The sequence below is a fragment of the Ursus maritimus genome, unplaced genomic scaffold (assembly GCF_017311325.1).
Source record: "Ursus maritimus isolate PB19 unplaced genomic scaffold, ASM1731132v1 scaffold_4, whole genome shotgun sequence".
Lineage (NCBI taxonomy): Eukaryota > Metazoa > Chordata > Mammalia > Carnivora > Ursidae > Ursus > Ursus maritimus.
Window position 1 is genome coordinate 70611243 of NW_024426552.1, and position 25467 is coordinate 70636709.

General features: G+C 49.3%; 1 protein-coding gene across 4 annotated transcripts in view; it reads left to right on the forward strand.

Annotated features, from left to right (window-relative positions):
- TMEM44 (transmembrane protein 44) overlaps positions 1 to 17914 on the forward strand; it is a 34442-nt gene extending 16528 nt beyond the window's left edge. For 2 of the 4 annotated variants that reach the window (XM_040621413.1, XM_040621415.1), the window contains 3 exons: positions 1983 to 2141; positions 10701 to 10733; positions 13643 to 15728. In XM_040621413.1, the coding sequence (XP_040477347.1) occupies positions 1983 to 2141; positions 10701 to 10733; positions 13643 to 13810 (360 nt within the window). In that variant the 3' untranslated portion in view covers positions 13811 to 15728. Of the gene's footprint in view, positions 1 to 1982; positions 2142 to 10700; positions 10734 to 13642; positions 15729 to 17287 lie in introns of those variants that run through there. The other 2 variants (XR_005832206.1, XM_040621414.1) reach the window with 2 other exon arrangements.
- Positions 17915 to 25467: the final 7553 nt, after the last annotated feature.

Consider the following 25467-nt stretch of genomic DNA (forward strand, 5'->3'; position numbering starts at 1 on the left):
GAGGTTAAGCAACTTGCTGAAGGTGACACAGTCTGTCAGTGGCTGAACCAGGATTCAGACCTGTCTCTGCCCGCGTCTGTGCCCTTGACCACTAGGCGACACTGCCCCTTACTTGGCATAACATTTGACACCAAGTAAGCATTTGATAAATGGTTGGCTTTTAAATTATTATTAACGCAAATTCTTATAACTATTATTATTTTTATTGTTATTATTGAATAATTAACCATTGTATTATGTTTTTAAATTGAGGCACAGGGAGGGTTAAGTAACTTACCCAAGATCTCATAGTTAGAAAAGCACAGGAATGGGTTTCAAATGAAGCCTGTCTGATCCTGGGACCTGAGCTTTTTTTAAAGAGAAAATGTCTTCTGTGCTTAGTTCATGCCTGCTCAGGTAGCCAATTTTTTTTTTTCATGACAGCGTCCCAGGGGGCAATGTTGTGGTGAAATACTGCCATGTGCATTGCTGTGTATCCGGTCTGCACAGCCATCTGGAAGCGGACAAGAAGGGCCATGGGGATGCTCGCTTGTCTTCCCAGTGGTCCCTCCTGGGCGCTGGTCCTAAGGAGAGGTTTTCCAGGAGATACAGCTGGGTTCAGGGTGCGCTCAGGGGCTGAGAGCTGTGGGGTCATGGGGATCAGTGACTTGGAACATTTAAAAACTCCATTATCTCTCTCGATTCAGGTGTGGTCGGAATTTACAGACTCTATCGTTGTTGTCTGGGGGGACCTGTGCCCCCCCCCGTTCCCCAGCCCGTCTAGCCAGCTCTCAAGTGAAACCGTGCACCTGACCCCCCCAAGGCAGGAACCCTATGTGATTTGGGGTCCAGTACGAGTAGCTATTCTTATGTGTCCGCGGCATTTACATCTGAGCCCTGTGACCCCCCTTCAAAGGAGGCAAGGCAGGGATTACTACCCCCTTTGCTAGATTAGGAAACTGAGACTCAAGGAGGATGTATTTCTTGCCAATGCGTGTGGTTCATTGTGGAAGATGTGGCTTTAGAAGGCAGGCTGTTCCCCTGTGCTGTGTCAGTGGAACGACCCAAATCCTGCCTGGTTCTGAAACCCCGGCCAGCAGGGCTTCAGGGATCTCTGGCAGAGTCCCCTGAGTCCTGTGCGGGGAAGCTCTCTTCTGAGATGGATGGGTGGATGAATGGATGGAAATCTTGCAGGTTTCTTCCTCCCTTTACCCTCCACAGCTGCTGGTGGGTATGAGGCCGTGCAGTGCATTTTAGCAGGAGCTTTCCAAATTACAAATGCACATACCCTCTGATCCAGCAGTTCCGCTTCTAGAAATCTATCCGTTAAATACTCTGAGACCTTGGATGCACAGTAGACTTTCCTACAGCCAGTGCTGTAAAAGCAAGAGATGGGAAACGCCCAATGTCTGTCAGTAGGGGACAGGTTTGCCACGAAAGGAGCAGAAAAAGCAACAAAGCCACTGCTGTGGAACTGTCTCCAGGACACATGGTGAAGTGAGAAAAAGCAAGGCGCCTAGGGGCGTGTCGATGTGCCGCCACCGTGTGTGGAACTAGGGGAGCTGTGTGTCTGCTTTTGATTGGGTATGGATGGGCCATCTGGAACCATCCGTACACAGGAACCCGAGCCCTGGCTGCCCCTGGGGAGGACTAGGTGGCTGCGGGATTCAGGTGGGGGCCAACCTTGCATTCTACACCCTTTTTACCTTTTTTTTTTAAGCTTTTACTTCTTTATTTGAGAGAGAGAGAGAGCACGCGAGCAAGAGCATGAGTGTGGGGAGGGACAGAGAGAGAGGGAGAAGCAGACTCCCCGCTGAGCAGGGAGCCCCATGCGGGACTCGATCCCAGGACCCTGAGATCATGACCTGAGCCGAAGGCAGATGCTTGGCCGAAATAGCTACCCAGGCGTCCCTTGCACCGTTGGAATACTGGAGTATTTGAATGCTTTGACAATTCAAAAGTAAGCTAAGTCTCCCTGCCTGCCCTTCCCCCACACCTCGCAGGCGAGCTGCAGCACCACCAGGCTGCCCGGCGATGGACAGATGAGCCCTGGAGACGCCACCCTGCAGGAGCCCCCCTCGTACCCTCCCGTTCAGGTCATCCGGGCTCGCGTGTCTTCCAGCAGCTCCTGCGAGGTCTCCTCCATCAACTCGGACCTCGAGGTACACGCTGCCACCCTCCAGGTGCATGGCCGTCCCTCACTGCCACATGCCGGGGCCTCCACTTGCATTGCTGTGCTCGAGGCTGCCCACGCTAAGCTCACGCCTGCGGGATGGTGACCGAGCATGCATGGTGCTCCCGCCCCGGGAGGTGCTCATGCCTTCCGGATGGTGACCGAGCATGCGTGGTGCTCCCGCCCCAGGAGGTGCTCATGCGGGGCGGGACTGAGAAGAGCTTCCCATGGTCAAATGAGTCAGGACGGCAGGGCAGGTCGCAGTGCCATCTTAGAGTCACTCCCACGTTCAAGTCTCAGAAAGAAATGCATGAGTAGTTAACTTTCAGAGCCGGAGTGTTCCCCGAACCCGTTTGACCATGGAGCACCTCTTCCCCGGGAGGAGCACCAGCTTCCGCGTGCCGCTCTCAGGGTCATACGCAGGAGCCCGTGCCCGCCCCGTGCCCCGTACTTTCGCAAACTCCACCTCATTTGGAGATTTTGGATCTGTGAGCAAAACACAGGTCCCATCTTGGATGCCGCAGATGGCGCTAACTCTGCGGTCCGAGCTGTTGGGTCACTGTCGGTCCCCAGCTGTGGCTCCCAGCCCGGTTCTAGGAGGCAGCTTCCCATTGCCTGTGGAAAAGGAGAATAAAGACAGCGCTGTGGGTGTGGGGGGGCAACACGAGAGTGTCCGCTGTCTTTGGCAGGGCTTGGGTGGGGAAAGGAGGACTGTCCTTCCTCCTGGGTTTGTCTTCTACTCTCTCAGAGTTAAAATGCCCTTTTATAAAACGATGATAATAGCAAGTGGTAGTTGGTGTTGAGTTTGTAGTTTGGGTTTTTTTAATGGCCTTATCCGGCGAAATAGTCAGTTAGCCATCTTGGATAAGTCCCCTAAACTTGTTGAACTTGCTGTGGACCCCAAAATCCAAAAGACTCAGAACCACCGATCTGTGGGATACAGTCCCGATCCCTCAGTGTGAGGTTCCCGACCTTTCACTGTGACCCCAGCCTCATGGGACCTCCGGGCCTTTCTCTCTGGAGTTCCCCCTGGCCCATGTGTCCGAATCCTACCCAGATGCCACCTGCCGTGGGACATTACCTTCATCCCTCCAACACGCACTCGAGATTAATGGCTCCTTGCCCTGGATGCCGGAACCTACGGCTCTCTTCCACAACTTCCACTGTTGACCGTGTTACCTGGGGAGCTGTCAGGGCTTGTCTCCCCACCAGGCTGGGCATGAGCTTTGTGGGAGTAAGGCCTGAGCCACCTTCACCTTTCTCTGCCCCTCGATTCCGGAACACAGCGGGCCATTGAGAGCTGGGTTTTGAGCGATGAATTATGCAGCAGACCGAAGACCGTTTGGCGTCCATGTATCCCCATGTCATTCGGTGTTGTTCACTTCCTGGATCCAGTCTCAGAATTTGTAGGACACCCAGAGCACATGGCTTGGCAGCCTGGATCCAGCAGTCTTGGCAGAAATCTAAGGCTGGGGGGTGGGAAAGAATGAGCTTGACTGGCCAAGTGTGTTCAGTGAGGAGAAAAAAAAAGTGAAGTCAGTGAGTCAGGGAGGGGCTGGGGAGACCCAGGAGCACTATGGGCTCTGTGGAAACAAGGGCAGCCAAAGCTGAGGTAAGGGTTGGACAGTGACCTTGAAAAACTGGGAAATTTGTCTTGATGGCAGGTTTGGGCCGTTCTGTGATTTATGGCCCTTGTCCTTCGCTCGTTCTATTACCTCTTTCTAGACATTGATTTTGTTTTTTAAATTAAGTACCAAGGGGACAGAGTCACACTTTTGAGTTAGGCAAATGGAGGGCATTTGCTCGTGTTAAAAGGAATATAGCTTTTGAAACTCACCTGCCCCAGCCCCGCCCGCGGCCTCCTCACCCGCACTGTCCTTCGGCCTCATTCCCCAAAGCACACACGCACCACGAGTGACACGTCTACTGAGTCCTGTAAAGAAATAACTCCGAATTTCACTAGATGTATGCGCTAACAGATCAAACGGGACTGGAAAACTCCCACTACGATGGCTCAATAGACGAGCAGGAGACTGTGGCTTTTGTCAGCTGTGGGATCCGTGGGGCCTTCTGGGCGTCCACATGTTCTGTTCTTGAAAGGAATACACACGTTGTGGAACATTTGGAAAATGCAAAGAACAAAATCGAAATTACCCCACAAGCCTACCAACCAGCGGCTGCCTCTGGGTGGTGGGATTGTCCGAGCTTGACAGTGTCCCCTTCTGAAGCGATGTTCTTTAAAGATCCCAGCGCCCCGATGGCAGAATATAAGCAAGAGGGTGTCTGTTGGCCGGTGAGTAACTAGCACTGCACCTGCCCGTTTGGTCACTTATTCGGCAAATATTCTCTGCGTGTGGGAATTGGAAAGAAAAATGTGTGAAGGCTGGCCTGAGATGGGAGGTGGCAGGCAGTTGGTCAGTTGGTCACAGATGAGAGCATTACTCCTCCAGACCACACTCCCGAGGGACCAAAGCCTGGGGACAAATGCCGGAGCCCCAGGCTGCGGCTGCCTCTGGGTTAGGACTTCTTGCTCTCTCAGGGTTGCATGATTCAAATATTTGCTGGCATTACGCTGAGACAGCCATGTCATCTGTCCCCACTCTTGGGTTGCACCACCCTGCCCATCTCCCCTGGACTCCCCCGAGGTGGCCTCCTGTGCCCTTTTCTGCCTCGCCTTGTCTGTCTGTCTTGATGGCTTCTGCTTGTCCCCTTGGGCCCCTAAGTGAATGCGTGCCAGCTCCCACGGTGGAGGCCCGGGAGCCCCTCTGCGTGGTGAAGGTGATGTGTTTATCTCTTCCGTGGTCCTTTATGATGCCGTAACTCTCTCGGATGGTGTCTTTATGTCCATGTGCCTGGCTCACCCCAGCTGCGGTGAATCCCTACTTCCTGCAGTGCTGGGGAGGTGGGGGAGCGGGGGGCTGTCCCCATAGCACGCAGTTCACCCCGTGTCTGCACGTGCATCAGTCAGGATGATGGCTGTCATCGCTGACACTGACAGCATGCGGGTCACGTACCCGACGCTGTGAGCTCTGTGCTTTATAAACGGTGCTCCGTGTAATCCTCGCAACAGCCCCAGGGAGGCACCTCCGTTATTCTTTTTTTTTAAAACTTTATTTATTTGAGAGAGAAAGAGGGAACACTTGAGAGAGAGCTTGTGGGGGAGGGGCAGAGGGAGCCAGAGAAGCAGACTCCCCGCTGAGCAGGGAGACCCCTAGGAGGGATTTGATCTCAGGATCTTGGGACCATGACCTGAGCTGAAGGCAGATACTTAACCCACTGAGCCACCCGGGTGCCCCTGCCTTTGTTATTCTTTTTTTCCAGAAGAGGGGACTGGAAGTCAGTGAGTTTAAGTAACTTGCCCAACAAAACGTAAATAATAATAGTAATGATAATAATAATAATACAAATAATAGGGGGCAGATGTGGGGATTGACCCCAGCTCTGTCTGGCTCTGAAACCCCTGTGGTGAACTGCTTCACTCCACTGCCTTGGCAGGGACTCCTACCCAGGGAGGTATGCAGGACCAGGCTTATTTCCCATCGTTCCCATTTTACAGATGAGAAACTGGACTCTGTCCAGCACTCTTGCTGCCCCCTGTGCTCTGCCTGGGTGCTCAGGGCATGCCCTATTAGGAGACAACCTTGGGGCTTGCAAGTAAATGCAGCGATGGCAGAACAGAAGGGCCGAGACAGAGACGGGTAAGGCCGGGTGAGCTCACATGCAGGGAGACTTTGGATTATTTTCACCTTTCCTCAAGTGTGCAGGGCTGGGTTGGTCAGGGCACCAGATGAATGATGCCGGAGGCTTCAGCGTGATCCATGACCCTGTAGGGAGGCCGTATGTTTGGACCATGTCGGATTCTGGACATCTCCACAAGAGATGGCAGGCACACTGCAGAGAGAGACAGGATCCACTCATTCATTTGCTCGCTCGCTCGCTCACTCGCTCACCCACTCAGCACAAGGCAGCCCGGCTCTGCCGAGCCACCCGAGGGCAGACTGAGCAGATGCTGAGGAAGGCTTACTGTCCCCGTCTCTACGGTGGGGGCCACGGCCCAGAAGGAGCAGGGCTTTCCAGAGTGGTCTTTTCCCTTTCTGGGGCAGCCAGCATCTGACTTTCCTCCAGTGTTGAAACTTTCTGTGCCTTTTAAAGTCCTTCCCATTCCTTCCCTTCCCTTCCTTTCCCTTCCTTTCCCTTCCCTTCCCTTACCTCCACCCCGCCCCCCCCCATGCAAGAAAAGATTTTAAGTCCAGCTTTGTGATGAAACAGTGTTTAGTCATTTCCCCCTCTGTGCTCTCCCGAAATGCCATAGACCTGCTGGAAGAGGCTTTGTAGACATTTTGTGAAGAGGTTATTTCCGTCGTTGGAACAAAGTCTGTGTGGTGTGTGCATGTGTGTATGCGTGTGTGGGGGATAAGAACAGGACCGAACACCAGATTGCTCTGTCTGAAGAGGGTCAAGTCCCTGTGTGTCCCTGCTAATTCCGTGCCTAAAGCTGTTGACAGCCAAGACTGCTCCTTCCCTCTCCAAACCCTGCTTCCAGCACCAGCAGACCAGGACAGATTCCTTTGGATGTTTGCCATTCTTAAGGCCAAATCGTTCTTTTAAAAAAAAAAAAAAGTATATGTATGTGTGTGTATATATACATATATCTATAACAAAATATATTTAAATTTTTAAAAAATTATATTTTAAATATATATTTATTATATATAAATTTATATTTGTGTATAAATGTATTACCTATATTTTTAAAATATATATTTATATTAATAGGCTATAAAGGTGCTAATTTTAGAAGAAAATACATATAAGTATGAAGAAGGAGGCCAGAACATTCCAATAAGTACCAAAGGTCAAAATCAAGCTCAGGACATGCAGCCTCCACGAATCTGTGTCCCTCTCAGAGAGGTGGCGCCATTTGCAGTGAGACCATGAGAAAGAATGCTTCCTGTAATGTGTGCTCAGTCAGCTGCTCCCCCGGGGGAGCAGAGAGGCTCCCCGGGGCCCCAGAGGGAAATGGACTGAGCAGGGCACAGCACAGGCTCGGGCTTCTCTGGGCTCTCGCTGACCTGCCAGGTGACCTCGGACCCCCACTGGACTTCTTGAGTTTTAGCTTCTCCTTCTGTACATAGGAATCTTGAGACTTGTGCTACCCGTGTCCCAGGGTGACTGGGAGGATCAGGTGGGGGCAGCTGGAGTGCTACTCAGAGCCTCGTGGAGAGCAGGCTGAAGGCGGGCTCGGATACGACCTGCTGGCCGTGCCATCCACCGGGCAGCATTCGTCCTTTCTCTGCACCTGCCCTGAAAGTGGAGACGATGATTTCAGGGAGGGTGGTGAGGCTCCGCCAAGGTCGGGATGTGAAGAGCACTGTTCGCCCAGACGCTCGCTCTGAAACCCCAGCTTTGGACTGGGCCATCTTTTAGGTCCCGCATAACACCATGCCCTTAAGTGTAGAAGTGTATTTGAAGGAGGCAAGTGAAGTTCGGGCAGGTGGAGAGGAAGCAGGAACGCAGGGGGAGGTGAAACTGCTCCATTGAGGGTAAGTGCTGTAGAGTGGCTTAATGAACTAGAGGTATAGGGAGGGTGCCATGTGGAAGCATGTGGTGTAATTCGGTCAAGTCTGTAAGGCTCCAGGTCAAAAGGAAATCTACTTAATGAATTCTGGGAGAGAATCGTAGCTGGCGTGTACCTGGCCGGTCTTACCACTTTATAATTAGATGAAACAAAAGACTTTATAATCGGTCCCGAGTCCCACACCGTGTCACCTCCCCAGTCTTGGGAAAAAGTCGCTTCTTCCTAAATGTAAGAGGATGAAGTCTAAAATGTAAGCCTGGAAAGTGACCCTGTTTCCACGGCTAGGACACACCTCAAAGCCTTCAGGAACAAAGGACGATTTGAACCACATGCCTTGTGGATGGGGAGGCTACATGTTGCTCCTTGATTTCAGAAGCGCAAATAAGTGTGCTTTTAGAAAGGAGCAGACCTGTCATAGTTCATGCTGTGGTTCACGGAAGGTGATAGAACCACGGTCCTCAAGACAATTTCAAGACGCGTGGCAATGCTCACAGAGGTTAAGGGAGAAAAGCCATTTGCACATTTTGGTTTGTGTGTGTGTGTGTGTGTGTATTTCAGAAGGCTGTTCAGTAACTGTTCGTGGAGGCTCTTTCTTGGGGTAGAATTATGGGATAGAATTTATTTTGTTTTTGAAAAAATTTCTGTACAAAAATTAACACATTTCGCTCTTGAAATGGGGAAAACAGCAGAAAATTTTTATTTCTTTTCACTTTTGGGGTCGTGGAGTGAGATCTCAGAGACATTTGGGTTGGTTGCACTCCTTGGGCACATTGTCATTTTGGGCTTGTTTGTTTGCTTGGCTTTAAAGAAACTTTTAAATTTTGGAATAATTTGAGATTTAGGGGAAAGTTGCAGGGGTAGGACAGAAGGTTCTCGTGTGCCTTTGCCCAGTTTCCTGCAGTGTTAACATCTTACACAAGATGCTCTTTGTTAAAACCGAGAAATTAGCACTAGTACGTTACTATTAACTAAACTACAGACTTTATGTGGATGTCGCCGGTTTTTCCATTCATATTCTCTTCCTGTATGTCGCACTGCATTTAATAATTTTTTTTAACAAACGCAGCCACTCACTGTGGTAGCATCAGGGTTTTTAACTGCTATTTTGCTTGAACACCTGTATTTTCTAAAGAAAGGTAAAAGTTAGCAATTTTTCTTTCATCTCTCTTCTTATTTCTGTTTCATTTGTGAAAGTTGTTTCACTTTTCAACCCCTAGTCCTCTCAACATTTCTGTCATTTGCAGTGTGTAGAACTATCATTTTAGTAATTTCATATCTTCTCCAATTAACCCTGGGTTTTTTTTTTTTTTTCAATTCTGGTTTGTTTGGTTTTTTTCAGTTTGTTTTTTTTTTCAATTTCTGGTTGTTTTTTTTTTTTTTTCATCCTGCATCAGGATGTCATTAAAAGATGAATGCTATGGAATTATCACTAATTTTGTTAGGTCAAATAATGCACTGTTTTTAGGATTTTTTTAAAATGTCCTTATCTGTGAGAGACATACTGAAATATTTTCAGGTGAAATTCTTTATTTTAAAATACTTAAGCAAATAAAAAAAATTGGAGAGCTAGAGCAAACAAAAAAGGGTGTGGCTTGGGTGTTCATTAGATATTCTTTTATTGGTGTATGGTTGAAATCTATAATTAAAAAGTTGTTTAAAATGGAAATTTAAGGGGCGCCTGGCTGGCTCAGTCAATACAACATGCAACTCGTGATCTCAGGGTTGTGAGTTGGAGCCCCACATTGAGCACAGAGGTTACTTTTTAAAAAAGCATTGGACCTTTAATTTAAAAAATAATAATAATTTTAAAAATAAATTTAAAAAAATTTTAAAGATTTTATTTATTTGTCAGAGAGAGAGAGAGACTGAGCACAAGCAGGGGGAGCAGCAGACAGAGGGAGATATAGGCTCCTCGCTGAGCAAGGAGCCCGATGTGGGGCTCGATCCCAGGACCCTGGGATCATGACCTGAGCTGAAGGCAGACGCTTCACTGTGCCCCTAAAAAAAATTTTTTTTTAATTTTATTTATTTATGTGACAGAGAGACAGCCAGCGAGAGAGGGAACACAGCAGGGGAGTGGGAGAGGAAGAAGCAGGCTCCTAGCGGAGGAGCCTGATGTGGGGCTCGATCCCAGAACGCCGGGATCACGCCCTGAGCCAAAGGCAGACACTTAACGACTGAGCCACCCAGGCGCCCCCCCCCCAAAAAAAAACTTTTTTAATGGAAATTTAAAAGAGTTGAGCAGTAGAAGCTTTGGTTTAATGTGACAATGCCCAATCCTGTGGACTGTGCTGAGCAGGAGCTGTTTGATTCGAGGGACACTGGTGGATCAGTAGAGCAGACATCCGTAGGGGCGTAGCTCTGTGTCAGAAACACACATGTCCCAGGCACTGCACCGTGTGCCCGCTGAACAAGCACAGACCATGCTGCCCTTCAGGAACCTGAGTCAGACATATCTGAGCCTTGGGGAGGAATCACCCATGCAGTAAAGGCTAATTAAAAATGAATCTTGGCTGGTAGCAAGGACCCTGTATTTTCAAGGGGATTTTATTTGCATCTCTCTTAGTTTTATGGGTTTGAGTTGACTCATCTCAGCCATGTGGCTACTAAATGGAAGATTTATTGTTATGCCTGATAATAATAATAATTTCTAATAATAATAATTTTTTAAATCTTGTGCAGATTATAATTTTTCCAAGGACCTGTAGCCCTTCATAATTATCACAGTTATCCTATTGCTCATTTAGCTAAATCATAGCCACCAGTAGCTGCTGCCTTTCTGCTTGCTGAAGTCAGCTGTTCCCCTGCCCCCCACCCCCCACCCCGATCCCTGAAGGGCCCTGCCGCCTCGCTCCCTGAGCACACAGCGCTGGCACTGAGCTCTGCTCCGCTCTGCTCCGCTCTGCTCTGCTCTGTGATGCTGGCAAAATCGAGCCAACACTTGTTTCCATCTCTCCTTCTATTCTGCAGCAGAAGTATTGGGAAGCCCTAAACTCGGAGCAGGTATGGACAATCATACTCTCTCTATTCCAGAAGGGACGTCCTGTGGCTTGATGCCATTTCCTGTTTTTATGAGCCCCCCTTGGATGGCAGGCCCGTGCCACATTCCTTTAGGTAAAAAAAAGAATGAAAACGAGAGGCCAGTCTGAGGATCAGGGGATTTCCCAGCCTCTCTCAGTTCAGAGTTCTTTCTGCTCACGTCAGAAGATGTGTAACCCGAGGAGAAGCGTGCTTTGGAACAAAAGCCCGAGGACAAGCGGAGTGGCTGCAGGTAGCAGTGATGGTGGTGCTGGGGGTGGCTGCATCCCCCCTCCCCCCGGCACTGTCGTCCTGGGACCCTGGGCAGCTGGCGCTGTCTCCCTGCCTCCCTGGCCTGCAGGGGAGAGTTGAGCTTGTTTTGTGGCAACGACCTGTGCCCGTCGTCTCCCAGGATTCTTTCTGGTAAGAGCGGAGATCATCTTTGGCTCAAATGTTCTTTAGGCCTGGATTCCATCAATGTTTTTGTTGCTTAAGATGAGGTTTCAAAACGCAGTATTCTGGGGATTCAGAAGGAAGAGATGTAAAATGTTTTCATAGGCTTAACCCGCTTCAAAGACTGCCCTTGATCGAAGTGGCTGACTGGCGGCGGCCGAGCTGGTCAGGGGTAGCAAGAAGAGCTCTTAAGAAGCCCTTTCGGGAGCTGGTGCGGTGATTCTGAAATATCGCGGTGGCTAAAAATCACCCAAGCACTTGTTAAAATGTCAAACCTTAGGTCTCAAACCAGAGAGGGTCAAGGGTGGGTGCCCGGTGTCTGTCTTTTTAATGAGCACTTTGGGAGCTTTGGGTGCGGTTGATCCGCAGCCCACTCTGAGAGCTGTGATCTGGAACATGGGCCTCAGCCTGAAGTCAGCATTCATCAAAAAGTATATTCTCCACCCTCAAAGAATGGAACAGGCCCTACTTCTACCACCAGGCACCTGGGCCATGGAGGCGGAAGGGCCTGGGAGCTCTTTGGGGATTTGCTTGTTAACCCCTCCAAGCCTGCAACCAAACATGGATAAGTTAGCGCTGGAAGGGGCTGGCACAGCCCCAAACAGGTATGGGGGGGCTGAGCTGCACCAACCCAACCAGCTTAGCCCCTGGCCTGCAGGGTTCCCGGGGAGGAGGTGGCCTTTTTAACGTGATACTGTGTTTAGTCATCAAGTCCTAGAACTCAGTGATCAGTAAATCACCAATTGAATTGGGCTCTTCCTTTCTATTCAAAACAAAGCCACATTTTGCATTTTATAACTGGCATGGTGTGGGCACTTGTCTCTGGCTCCGGGAACTCTGCAGACCTTATCTGGGACCCTCAGACTGGCCCGTTGGACTGAGCTTCAGTTTGAGCAGTGGGCGTAGTGTCTCTCGGAGTGCGGGCCATGACTGGCTGTTTCCCTGCCTACATAGATCGTCTGGCCCAGGCGGACACATCTTTTCCGACGTTATTTCCTGGGTCTCTTGATACTGTCAGAGGTGACCTTGTCATTCCAAGTTATCAGTCATAGAAACTCAGGAAGTAGGGGTGCCTGGGTGGTGCAGTCGTTAAGCGTCTGCCTTCGGCTCAGGGCGTGATCCCAGCGTTCTGGGATTGAGCCCCACATCAGGCTCCTCTGCTAGGAGCCTGCTTCTTCCTCTCCCACTCCCCCTGCTTGTGTTCCCTCTCTCGCTGGCTGTCTCTGTCAAATAAATAAATAAAATCTTAAAAAAAAAAAGAAAGAAACTCAGGAAGTAAAGAGCTCGTATTCAGTTGCTGATCCAACACCCTAGCTTACCCCTGGAGAAACCGAGGCCCAAAGAACAGAAAGCAAGTTAGTTGCAGATGGAGGACTTGAGTCCACCCCCCCCCCCCCGCTTGCCTCCGTGGCTGGACTCACCAAGAATTCCCTCCTCTTGGCCGTGTGCAAAGTTCTCTCTCTCTCATTGGTCACATGAGAGCAATAGGAGGACTTCGCAAACCGTGTCATCAATGCTTATGTGACTGTTTCTCTTTTTTATTTTTCTTTCTTTTTTTTTTTAAGATTTTATTTATTTATTTGACACAGAGAGAGACAGCGAGAGAGGGAACACAAGCAGGGGGAGTGGGAGAGGGAGAAGCAGGCTTCCTGCTAAGCAGGGAGCCCGATGTGGGGCAGGATCCCAGAACCCTGGGATCATGACCTGAGCCAAAGGCAGACGCTTAATGACTGAGCCACCGAGATGCCCCTGTTTCTCTTTTTTCAACCTTTTACTCCTAACCTTTCCCATACTTGTGGGAGTCAGAATAATAAAATATTCACTGGCAGTACCACCATTCTGAATTAAGTTTTAAGTGTTTGTTTTGAACAAGTCTGCTGAGCCTCAAGTTTAGAGGAAATGGCATGGTGGGGAGGAGGGGCAGGTGGCAAGGGCAGACCGGTGCCCTGCTCTTGAAAGGACAAGGCGGTGCCCATGCTCAGCTACAGGTGAATGGCATGGGCAGTACAAAGAAAGTCGGGTGTGAGAGCTCAATGAGTGCAAGCAGTCAGAGTAGGCTTCCTGGAAGAGGAGGTACTTACCTGGGCCATAAAGAATGGTTGAATTTGCCTGGTCTATGATAGGAATGACGTAGGCATGGAGGTGGGAATTTTCGGGATAAAAGAAACATGACTCATTCTCACTGGAGTAAAGATGGAAAAAGGGGGTAGGAAGTGGGGCTGGTCTGTTCCAGGTCATTGACCATTAACTCCTTGCTTTAACATTATACATGTCCCATGAGGTCCTAGAAATGCAGGCCTGATTAACCTGCCCTAACTGTTTCTCCTTGTCTGTGCCTGGGTCATGAGAACCAGAACTGGAGCTGTTGCTTGTGGTGGGGCATTGGAAGAGATGGGAAGTGTCTGTGCCATCCAGGTACCATTTGTGTCTTTTGTCCACAGTGGGACCCTGAAGATGTAAACCTCGAAGGGAACAAAGACAACGTGGAGATGCTCAGATCCCAGGCACATAGGAGCTCCCTGGGGCCAGTGGCCTTGACGTCTGAGGAGGAACATCTGGAGCCAGCCCATCAGCCCCGAGCCCCCAGTCAAGCGTTTGTCAGGAACTGAGCAGGGATCAACCTGCGGTGACACCCACGGCAGGAAGCTCAGCTTCCACAGAGGCTGCTTATGACAGTGAGGAACCAGGCGCTGTCACTGAGCTTGGCCGCTCTGCATCGTGGCTCAGAACATAGCAAAGACTCTGGGTCCCGTGCACAGACCTGGGCATGCACAGTTTGTTCTGAAGATTAGAAGTTCACAGACCACTCTTGCTTTGAAGTAGAAACCTTTATCTAAGGAGCATGGAGCCCTCTCTTCCTTTTCCCTTCAGATCTATCTGCTAGGTGCCAGGAATGAGTTCATCTAACAAATAGCTCATGTGTTTGGATCTCCATAGAGCCCCATTCTGCAAGACCTGGCTAAGCTCAGGAGATGAGAAGGGTGGGCCCATATGCGGGAGATACAGGACACAGTCACTGGTACTGATGGGACCTGGCTCCTGGCCTCCCGGTCAGCCACCTGAGTTTTCTGCTGGAAGTTAGGGGTAGGACTGCTTTGTCAACCAGAAGTTTGTGAGCTCACAGGTGTTGAGAAGGCAAGCAAAGTAACTTGCTCTAGGGACTAGGACTTGCTCCAACCCGCCAAGGTGTGTGCTGGGCAGGGTACGCAGGTGCGGGGGACTGTCTGCTTCGGGAGCTAACATGAAAGCAGGCAGAGGGTAAGAGGCACGGTGGGAGGTGTTAAATTCAAGCACAGCCATCTCATGTTAGGATTATTTTGATACTGTGATCACGGGAAAGGGGAGGGGTGGAGGGAATGGGGCTGAGGTGGGAGGAACACTGGACTGAATAAATCATGATTGAGTTGAAGCATCTCCCTGTGGAGCACAGAGATGTTTGAATCCCAGCACAGCCACGAAAGCCAGCCATGAGGGGAACTGCGAGACATGCCAAGAAACACAGCTCTGCTCCTGGCTGGCCCCTTGGGGCCTGTGTGACTCGGCTGCAATTGCTCAGTTTCTCCAAAGGGGTAGGTGCAAATCCCAGCAGCATGAAGAAGGGGGTGCCTCGGGGAAGCGGGCGGGTTCCACAGATCTCTGTGGAGATCTTAATCTTTTGAGTGGCCTCCGAGCTAGAGGTGAACTTAAAGCCACCCTGTTTATCCCCTTTATCCAACTGCCTTGATCCCTGGGTGTCTTGTAATGGAGTTTGCGAAAGCCGGTTTTGCTTTGTGATCCGAACCACGGAAACTGTTCTTCGAGAGAAGATGAAGATCTGAGTGGGGGGTGGGGTGGAGAGTGCATTTCAGATGAAATCACACAGAGGATTGGGGGAAGGTTGGAATCCAGTCAAGGCAGGAGGAACCTGATGTGACCGGAATCGATGGTGCAATCCTGGCTAGATGGTGAAGATGCTGGCAAGGAATCAGACCGTGGAGGCAAGGGAGTTGGCTCTTAATACTGTGGCTCATGACTGATACCAGAGTAGGAAGGGGACTGGGACTCACATGCCTCTGGTAGGCCACAGCTTTGCAGGAAGCAGAAATGTAGTCATGGCACAGTATGAACATGGAGAACATATTTCACTGGAGTGATAAAAGCAGGGCAGAAGGAGGGCTCTTCTTTAGAAAGGCAAGGCACAGGGATAGGATACCACCTCTGGAGTTTACCTTTCACATATCCTCCCTCTCTCAAGGGGAGGCTGGCCCATGCTCGGGGTGGCGGGGGGGGTGGGGAGGGACGACCAGAACTTGGCTGGATCTTGATGGAAATAGGCCATTTACCCAAGAAAGTCAAACAGTCTTGCTGATTTGAGCAGCACAAACTACTTGAGTGCCAGATGTTGTCTGTCTCCCTAGTTCCCATCGATCATCCCAGCCTTCCTTCACAAACCAGTTCCTCATGTCTCAAAGCTGAATCCCAAGTCTCTTCACCCAGAGTGAACTATTAAACTGAAAATTTTGGAAGCAAACTTTGGCCTCCTTGTTCAATAAGAATCTGCCTGTTATGCGAAGCTCTGGAACCCTGGAGCCTTTGTAAAGAGGTGTCAACCAAAATGCCGTTCTCCTGGTGGAGTGTCCGTCTCCCGGGCCTCCATTGCGGCTTCATCCCCATCAGAGCAGGAGGGTAATGCGAGTTACTTGCCCTGAAGACTCACTGAGCAGTGAGAAGGGTTACCTACAAGGGACAAGGCTGGGAAACAAACCGTAATCATCTCCTGCCCACTCCTCTAGATGTGAGTGATGGTGTAATGCGCTCTGAGTTGTGCTACCTATTATCACCATGGCTTGGAGCATGTTACCTGCCCTTTGTGAACTGAGGTAAACAGAATACCTATCTACAAAGCTTGTTGTGAAGACTAAGTCAATCAACATACATGAACTGTGTAACCCACCAGTGCCTGGACTCTCAAAGTAGACCTTGCAAAGGGATTAGTTTCCTTTCTCCCTATACGTCCTGGCCACTTATGTGCAGAAAGGCTATAAGTAACCCAAAATATCAGACCCACAAATAGAACGGTCTTCAGAGGTTTGAATCCCCTCGACAATCCTAATAAATGATTATCTAGCCCCCACTTAAGCTCTTCCAAAAAAGAAAAGAAAAGATTTCAATATTTTATATTCCAAAGTCTGTATCCTTTAGGGAGAGTTCTGATTACTAAGACTTTCTTAAAATCCTATCTAGATCCTGAAGAACCACTCTCTCCTTTTCTCCTGCCAGCACTTCGGTATGCTGGAGATCTGTGAGCAACATGTGATGTCACACTCACATCACGGGTGTTACAATGGGTATGAGCTCCTACAGAGTAAGGAGAGGCACTCAGCCAGGGAGCGTGGCTGGGCTCCAGCTCCCAAATATGATTCAGTGTGATCCTTGTCAAGTCATTTTCCTTTCTGGGTCACAGTTTCCTCATCTGTAAAATGAAAGGCCAGATTTCTTTCTTCCCTTTTATGAATATGCCAGTGAATTTGTTTTCCACAGAAGATGGACATCTTTATAAACTCTCAAAAAGATATTAAACTATTAAGACAAGTTTCAGATCTACTTTGAAAATAAGATTCAATATATAATATATACTTCCGTTTGGATTTTGCTATCCAATTAAGATAAAATTTGTCTTTGTAACATGAAGGGATCATAGCATTTGACATTTAAAAATTTTGCAGATTCCTTCCAGTACTGAAAACCAAAAACTATGCCACCTTGTTTCCAAATTTGGGGATTCTAGTGAGTTCATTTCATTTCTTTATTAAGAGGCTCTATTACTGGCAGTTCATTTTGGTCAAGTCTCATTCTTGCTAAACCATCTCTTATATTGAAGGACGTATGAAAAATATTTTCTACAGAGCGAGAAAAAGGACCTGTATCAGTCATTGAGGAAAAGGATAGCCATGCCTTAGGAGTGTCTCAAGACCGACTTCAGAATACTTTCAAGATTGTCTCCACTTCTTTTTCTGTGCCTACTTGATCATTCTCCGCATTTTCCAACTATGGGGCATTGCTCTTCTCTCTCCAACTTTACATTGTTTTTTTTCCCCAATGTTCAGGTCGATGCTTTGGCAGAGAAACCTCTGCCTTGAAACAAGCCAAGATACAGCGCAATGCTGACGAAGATCTCTTCAAGTTTACACATCCTGTCCCGTATTAATCCAAAGGTCACCATCAGCTGAGAGGGGCGTTCTTAAACAAGAAAGAAGTTCAAGAAATGATGCTAAATCGAATTATCTGGAGAACATCTCATTTGCTTTTTCCTTAGCGAACTCTGAAAGCTAAACAAGGCCCCAGGCATCCTGGACTGCTCCTTCTGGGTTGGACACTTCAACAGCGCGTTAACTTTTAAGCGTCTTCAGATTCACTTCAAACTAATCGACTGCTTGGAGAACGCATCATACTCTCCCGATTCCACCAGAAATTTTCCACCAGCTGCCGGCACTGGCGGCAGAGGGCCCGGCTCTTCTCTTCCGGGGTCCTCAGGGTCTGCAGCTGCGATTGCAGCAGGGCCTAGTCCCTACGGGGGTCAGGGGTGCTCGCCCCTCTTCAATCCCTGCTGGCCGGATCAGAACTGAATCCTGCCTTCTACCGCCGATCTCTTTCCGGAGAAGCTGCGGAACCCCGGCGTCCCGCGGGCCGCTCAAACCACCGCCCGGGCACTTCCGGGAGGAGAGGCGCCGCGCAGCTTAGCGGGCCGGGAGAGCCGCTGGGGTGATGCTGGTGGGCGGCTCGGCCAGCTGATGGTTTAAGGGGATCGTTCTGAGATGATGTGACCGCGCCTAACGTAGTTGACACGACTCGACATCTTTTACGGTGTACTGTAAATCACCCTCGTCTTTGCTTTTAAATACACATATTTTTTTGAAATGAAGATAGTGCGTGCAATGGTTTTTTAAAAAAGAATCCGGTTGTAGCAAAACGTTTATGAAGAAACACAACAGTTGCCTGCCCCTCCCCTCCGACCTCAGCAGCCCTGCTTCTCAACCATCCTTTCCTCCCCTCTCCTCCCCTCCCCTCCCTTCCCCTCCCTTTTTTCTTTTCTTTTTTCTCTTCTCTTCTTTTCCTTTCCCTTCCCTCCCCTCTCTCTGTCCCCCGCCCTTCCTTCCTCTTTCTACCAACTTTAACTTGCTTGTTCTAGTAGTTTTCTCATTAGGTTTGATTTCAAACATGCTTTTTTGGCTCTGAAGGTCTAAGATGATACTTTTTCCTCTTAGCTGGATTATCTCCAGCTTCCAGGAAGCACAGGCTCTTGAGGCAGAGCAGCCCCACCTGTGTATTGAGAACTCCGTGTTAAGAACTGTCTTCTCATCCTGCAGGTTGCTGTGGGATCCTCCAGTGCCAGAGCCCCCTTGGTTACATGGTGAGCCCTAAACTAGCTTCCAGCTTCGGAATCCAGCCTTCTGCAATCCACATATCCCTTCAAGGCAGCCTGGCAAGTTCCACTCCTCTACTCTGGACTTGACCTTTCCCTTCATCCTGTTACCTTTCTTCCCACCGGTGTCTTAGCACTTGGAGCATCTCCAGGGCAAGTGTGAGGGATTTTGGAAACCCACAACTGGGTGAAGGGCCCTCATCCACTGCAGCCATCTTAGCCTTGCCCAGAGATAGCCTGGCCAAAAAAGAACTATTCCATAGGCCTTTCCTTCTGGCTAGTAATTGCACTTGGTGAATATGTCTGTCCTAAAGCTCTGATTTGCGTGATGCCTGTTCAAATATAGGCTCTTGGGCTGGATCCCTTGGGGGTTTCCTAGATCTGGCCAAGGCCTAGGAATCTTTAACAAGCTCCTCACGTGACTGATTCTGTTACGGATGACCCAGGACCGCTCTTTAGAAACACAGCCCTAAGGACATTACTTTAAACCTGATCTATTTGCATGAGGTGTTTTCATAAAACTATTTAGAACAGGAAAAAAAAAATGTGGTCAAGACCTCAAACCCCACTGTTGGGAAAGATTAGATATTATACGTTAATGAAGCAACGATATTTTAGCATTAAATCTAAAAGACTAAAAAAAAAAAACCTAAAAGATATAAACCATAGCCTGGAGTCTTAGACCTGAATTACCTTGAAATCATCTCATTCTCACAACATGAATTCCCAATTCTAACACGGTTAAAAAAGATCTATAAAAGACAGTTTCAAGTAACAAAAGTAGAACACAAGAGAGTGTGCTCCTATTAGCAAATATTTTATTTTATGAGCAATTATTTTAAGAGCATTGTTTACCAATAAGATCAGAAGAGCCTTATCAGTCGTTCTGTGTTTCCGTTGTAACGGGTTATGCGGATTCCTGTAGGAGTAGCTACTTGACCGTGAAAGCTGTTAAATACATCCCCCAACTAAAAAACATCTCCCCCTAAATTCCCTTTCCTCTCGAGTTTGCAGCATAAACCTCTGTGTCCAGAGAAGCCCCATGGCTCAGGCTGCTGTTGTAGTTCCAGTTCATTGCCAAGTGCATCCTCAAAGCCCAGCTAAAGGTAATGGGAGAGCAGATAGTAACGCCTCCTCAATGGAGAAAATAAGCAGGAGAGAGCCCCCCGGGGAAATATGACAGTCATGTTGCTACATAAAGGCAGGACAAGAAAATTAAAAGGACAGAACAGGGGCGCCTGGGTGGCACAGCGGTTAAGCGTCTGCCTTGGCTCAGGGCGTGATCCCGGCGATCTGGGATCAAGCCCACATCAGGCTCCTCCACTATGAGCCTGCTTCTTCCTCTCCCACTCCCCCTGCTTGTGTTCCCTCTCTCGCTGGCTGTCTCTATCTCTGTCGAATAAATAAATAAAATCTTTAAAAAAAAATAAAATAAAAGGACAGAACATTTTTAGAGTTCTTTGTATAAATAAGAAAAGAGGCATATGAAAAAAGTGTGTAAGTAACTTTGTCATGGATATGTTTATGAATTTTATACTTCTAGCGCTTTCTGTACTTTTTCAATTAGTATATATCAATTACATAATTAGACAAAATAAACTAAACAAAGTTATAAATACGTATCTGCTCCCCCAAATGAAATCTGTATAAACATTAGAAAAAGGGGAAATTCATACATAACTGCACTGTGTGCTGTGTATGCATTTCTATCTTGCTCTCTGCGTGTGTGTAGAAATTCTATTTCCTTTTTACTTTCCAGATTTTATGCCTTTTCTATAGTATTTTTTTTATTTAGGTAAAAACGAAGTGATCCACCATAATAATAATAGTTAGGCAAGGACTTCAATGGTTGGTAAAAGCATCCTGTGAAAGGTTATTGGGAATATTCACAGAGTCTCAAATATCACCCCACAAATTACTTTATTAATCACAAACGGAAATGGGTTTCTTTACAATAGTGAAATCTGGAGGATATCACCTTGACCAAGTAATCACATTCACATCACCAGAATGAGACACGCTGACATCACGTCCCTCCTGCTGTAATATCCTGGGCAGGGTACACCACCACCTGTGAAACATTCTTGCCAAATATTTTTATTGGAATCTACTTTTGAGGAAACAATCAGACAGATCTATACTATGGGACATTCTACACAACAACTACCTTGGATTTTTTAAATGTCAGTGTCATGGAGGACAAACGAATAAGAACTAGAGAACTGTTCTGGTATGAAGGAATCTAACGGAGGGATAGGATGTGATGTGGCATCCCTGGGGTAATTGAGGAAATTTCAATGTGTACGGTATATTAAGTAACATTATTGTTTCATTTTTCAGAGCGATAATACTGTTATGGTTGTATAGGACAATGCCCTATTCTTAGGGTACACATGCTGGACTATTTAGGAGGGAAGCATCATGACTCAGCAATTTTTCAAAGGCTTGAGGGAGAGAAGGAGTATGTATTTCCAGGTGTCTGTGTATATGGAAAGAAAGAGATAAAGTAAATGAGATCAAATGAATGAGTGAATAGAGGTGAACAGTATGTATGGTCGTTGTAAGAGTCTTTGAACTGTTCTGTAGGTTTGAAGTCTACCCGCGTCAAAAATTGGGGGGCGGGGGGGAGGAGACACGGGAGTAAAGCCTCTCCCAGTCAGCCCCAGCAAGAGTCGCCTGTCCTGTCCCGCTGTCTGTCACACTTGCTAATGGAGGATCCTGAAGGCTCAGGGCTTTGCGAAGCACCCAGCCGGATTACTAGGGACTGCTAGCAGCTTCCCCATGTGGCTGGAGTCGGAGCCGGCTAACTGTGGGATGATGTCAGGACACAAAGGATGGACAGATTCCAGTTTGTCTGGTCCTGAGAAAAAAATAGGTCCTGTATCTTCGACAGCCCTGATAAGCCGCCTCCAGGGATATGAGTAATGGTCAGACCCAGGGGATGAACCCGGGCGAAGAAAGCTGGACAATGGAAAGCCCTGAGCACCGTGACAAGGAAATTCTTCCCCTGAATTGCCTTTTCCTATTGAGATAAGATAGTACACAATAAAGCGCCAGGCCTAGAAGTGCTGCCACGACCCCGGGGAGCAGCCGGTGCTCTCGGCACCTGGGAGGTCTCCCAGCGGGCTCGCGCCGCCTGCCACGGGCCAAAGTCATTGACCTCGGACGCAGAAGGCCTGCGGGCACGTCCTGGTGCCACCACTCCCCGGCTGTGAGACTGACTCCTGCCCTCCTCGCTCATAAGAAAGTTCACTCCTCTCCGACCTGCCTCATTGGTGGGCTGCAAACACCGAAAGCCAACGCTCTTCCAGCCCCTAAGGGCCAGTGAAATACCAGTTATCATCTCGACTTTGTAGGCATGAAGTGTGTTTTGTAGCTGTCCCCCCTTTTCGGGTTCGACTCGCCTGGATGTCTCTTAGGCCTTGACTACATTTCTGTTGTAAGATTGGAGGAGGAAAGCCCCTTTGAACTTCTGAGGAGGCCAGATGGCGATACTTTGAGATGCTCTCTTTCTCCTGAGCAAATGAAGAGTGGCAGAAGATGTCACCCCTTTGATACACCTTAGCCAGAAAACAGATCCCCACAGGCAAGTGGTGACTCACCGCGCGGCCGAGGAGGGAGGAGCGGGTGAGCGCTGAGCTGACAGGGGGTTGGCGGCTGCTGCAAGGGAGGGCAGGCGGGCCTCCTCTCTGTCCGGATGTGGGCCTCGTTTTCTCTGGGCTACAGGGCAGGACCGGGAGAGTGGGAAGGGGGCAGTGCCTTCGCCTGGTCTTCAGGGGGAGAGCGTTGAGCTGAGGGGGCAGGTACGTGCGCGGAGCTCCCAGACACCAGAGTGACTCCAGCCCAGCTCCGTCACCCCTTCCTCGAAGAGCTGTGGGGCAAGAAGCCCCATTGCCCGGAGATCTGATCAGGTGATATGCCAGGGCTCCTCCAGATTTCAGAATCTGAGCTACTTTTGTCTAGCATGAATTTGCATTAACTTGTCCTCTGCTTGACAGCCGTCGCGACCTTGACATGCTTGTTCGCTTTCTGAGCCTTCGTTCTCTCAGCTGTAAAATGAGGTGGTTCACGTTTACCCTGCTTACCTCATAGAGTCGTTACAAGCGTCCACAGACTTAAGATGAGATTCCTGGTGAAATCATAAATGTGCCCCCCTCTCTCTGTGTACTCTGTCCCCAGTTCTGGGGTGACCAGGTGAGTGCCTGGAGTGGCTGTCCCATGGGTGACAGCAAGGGTCACACAGGCTCAAGGGATCAGCACTAACTCAGATTTCACTAGCCATCGTCCCTTTGTGGTGACCCCTATGGCTCTTCTAGTCTTCCCTATCTCCTGTCTTTACTCTGCCCTTCTTCCTTCCCTTATCTTCCCTCAGCTAGCACTTTCTGAGAGGTTCTATGTCCCAGATATTCTGCTGGGCTGGGGGAGTGCATGAATCCCATACGGTGGAGATTGTGAGTCTTGCCTGGAGAACCCAGAGCGGGGACAGGGACAAGGCCAGCAGTGGTCTCAGGGAGGCCTGTGCTGTGGGCTCACAGGGTGGCAGTCCTTTGGCCGGGGGCAAGGCTGGAAGAGTGGAGGCCAGACAGGGGAATGTTCATCAAGAACCAGACATTTGAGCCTGTCTTTGAGGGACCGATAAAGATTTCCCACACAGAGAAGGCAAGGGGTGAGCATGGACAAGCGCGTGTTTGGGTCTCGAGCCCCGTGGACTCTGCTGCTCTGCTCCCCAGCCACTCACCAGCTCCTTCCCTCTGGTCAGCCTTCTGCAGGCAGCTTCTTTCTAGCAAGACAATTTGAAAGCTGGCAGCAGGTTCTGGAATCGCTGCTGCCTGCTCCTGGGGGTGTGGGGGTTGGCTGTGAAATATTACTAGGAAATCAAGGCAGTAACTCTCAACCCTGGCTGTGCACCACAGTCACCTGGGGTTTGCTTTGGGTTTATCTTAATTCAGGCCTCGCCTTTGGTATCTGCTGCTTCAGTAAATCCAGGACAGGAGCCCTGAGATGGGTACGGTCTGCTCTCACAAACCTGACGTGGAAATATTGTCACACCCGCTTTGTTTTTCCAGTCTCTGCCTGAAGACTGCACACGTTTTCTTGCGGGAAGCTCAGTAACCCCTAGGAAAGATTCCCACCCTGCTTGGGTTTGCCGAGAACCCTGAAGGCTTAGCTCTTCCGAAAAAGTGAAGGAGCTGTGATAGGGTTAGTTGGCTCAGTCCGGCCTCATTCCCAAAGGGGAGAGGATGGGCGATGAACTGTCTACTACTTATCTTCCCCATGCCTCACTTTCCTCATCTGTGCAATGGGGATAAAAACGGTCCTTCCCTCATAAGCTAGGCTGAAGGAGCTCAGAGAACGTAAGAGCACACAGTGAGTGCTCAGTGACGATGGCTGCGCTGCAGTCAGGGGAGTGGGCTCTGGAGCCAGACTCTGGTTCACAGCCTGGCAGCTACTCTCTGTATAACCTCCGTGCCTCAGTTTCCTTCTCTGTACAATAGGGGTGGTCGTGACTCCCTCCCAGGACTGTTACTGGATGTTATTACATAAATGAATGTTATAAACACATCGCACACAGATCAACACGGGGCAAACACAAGCAAAGAAAGGTTAGCAGTTATCATGACTTCTGCCGTGACCTCTCTCGGCCTCGTGGTGTCACTGTTGGACACCGATCCTCTCACTTCTCCGCGGCGGCTTCCCTGCCCCCCCACTCCCGCAGGCTTTCAGGCCCAGCTGTGGCCCTTCCAGAAGGGACAGCTGCCTCCCCCTTTGCTAACCATGGCCGAGGGTACCCTGACTTGGTCTCCTAATATAGCAGTTCACCTACACAGCCTCCTCGCCGGAGACCGGCTGGCCGCCCAGAGCTGAGTCAAACCCGGATCCAGCTCCTCCAGCTGGCGAAACCCGATTCTCCATTCTCCCACCCCCTTCCCTGCGGACACCCACCCTGCGCCCGTAGCTTTTCTGTGACCATCCTGGACTCTAAGGGTCTGAGCCTATTCCCTCTCTCAATGAGGCTACTTTTTTTGTTTTCTTTTTCTTTTTAAGGATTTATATAGGGATGCCTGGGTGGCTCAGTTGGTTGGGCATCTATCTGCCTTCGGCTCAGGTCATGATCCTGGGGTCCCAGGATCGAGCCCCGCATCGGGCTCCTTGCTCAGCGGGGAGCCTGCTTCTCCCTCTGCCTGCTGCTTCCCCTGCTTGTGTTCTCTCTCCCTCTCTTTCTCTCTCTGACAAGTAAATAAATAAAATCTTAAAAAAGAAAAAGAAAAAGAAAGATTTTCTTTATTTGAGAGAGAGAAAGAGAGAGCACGAGCAAGAGCAAGAGGGGCGGAGGGAGTGAATCTCAAGCAGACTCTGTGCTGAGCTCAGAGCCTGACCTGGGGTTTGATCACCCCATCCTCAGATCATGACCTGAGCTGAAACCAAAGAGTCTGTCGCTTAACCGACTGCGCCACCCAGGTGCCCCGAGGCTACTCTTTGAAAGGAAGTTACCAGGATGAGTCCTGGGGTCCCCACAGCCCATTTCGTTCAGAAGGCTGTGTGTTCTCTGTGGCACCAAGTGATCCACCCTCATTTGGAAGATTCCCCAAGAGATTATGAGGTGCCCTTTCTGCTGGGAATACTGCCAGGGACCCTAAGGCACTTTCCTGCCTCTTAGAGAAGAGGGCAGAACCTCACACACTGAATCTCTGCTTTGAAATCATGTCGTGTAATTTTTTAAAATCCCACGTGTGATTCTAATATGCAGCCCAGGTAGGGAATCACTGAACTAGGAAGACTGACACCGAACGGTTATTAAAACTCACCTGTGCGAACAGCTGTGTGCTTATTTGCTGGAGGCTGCCATTCCTCAGAGCACCTCGA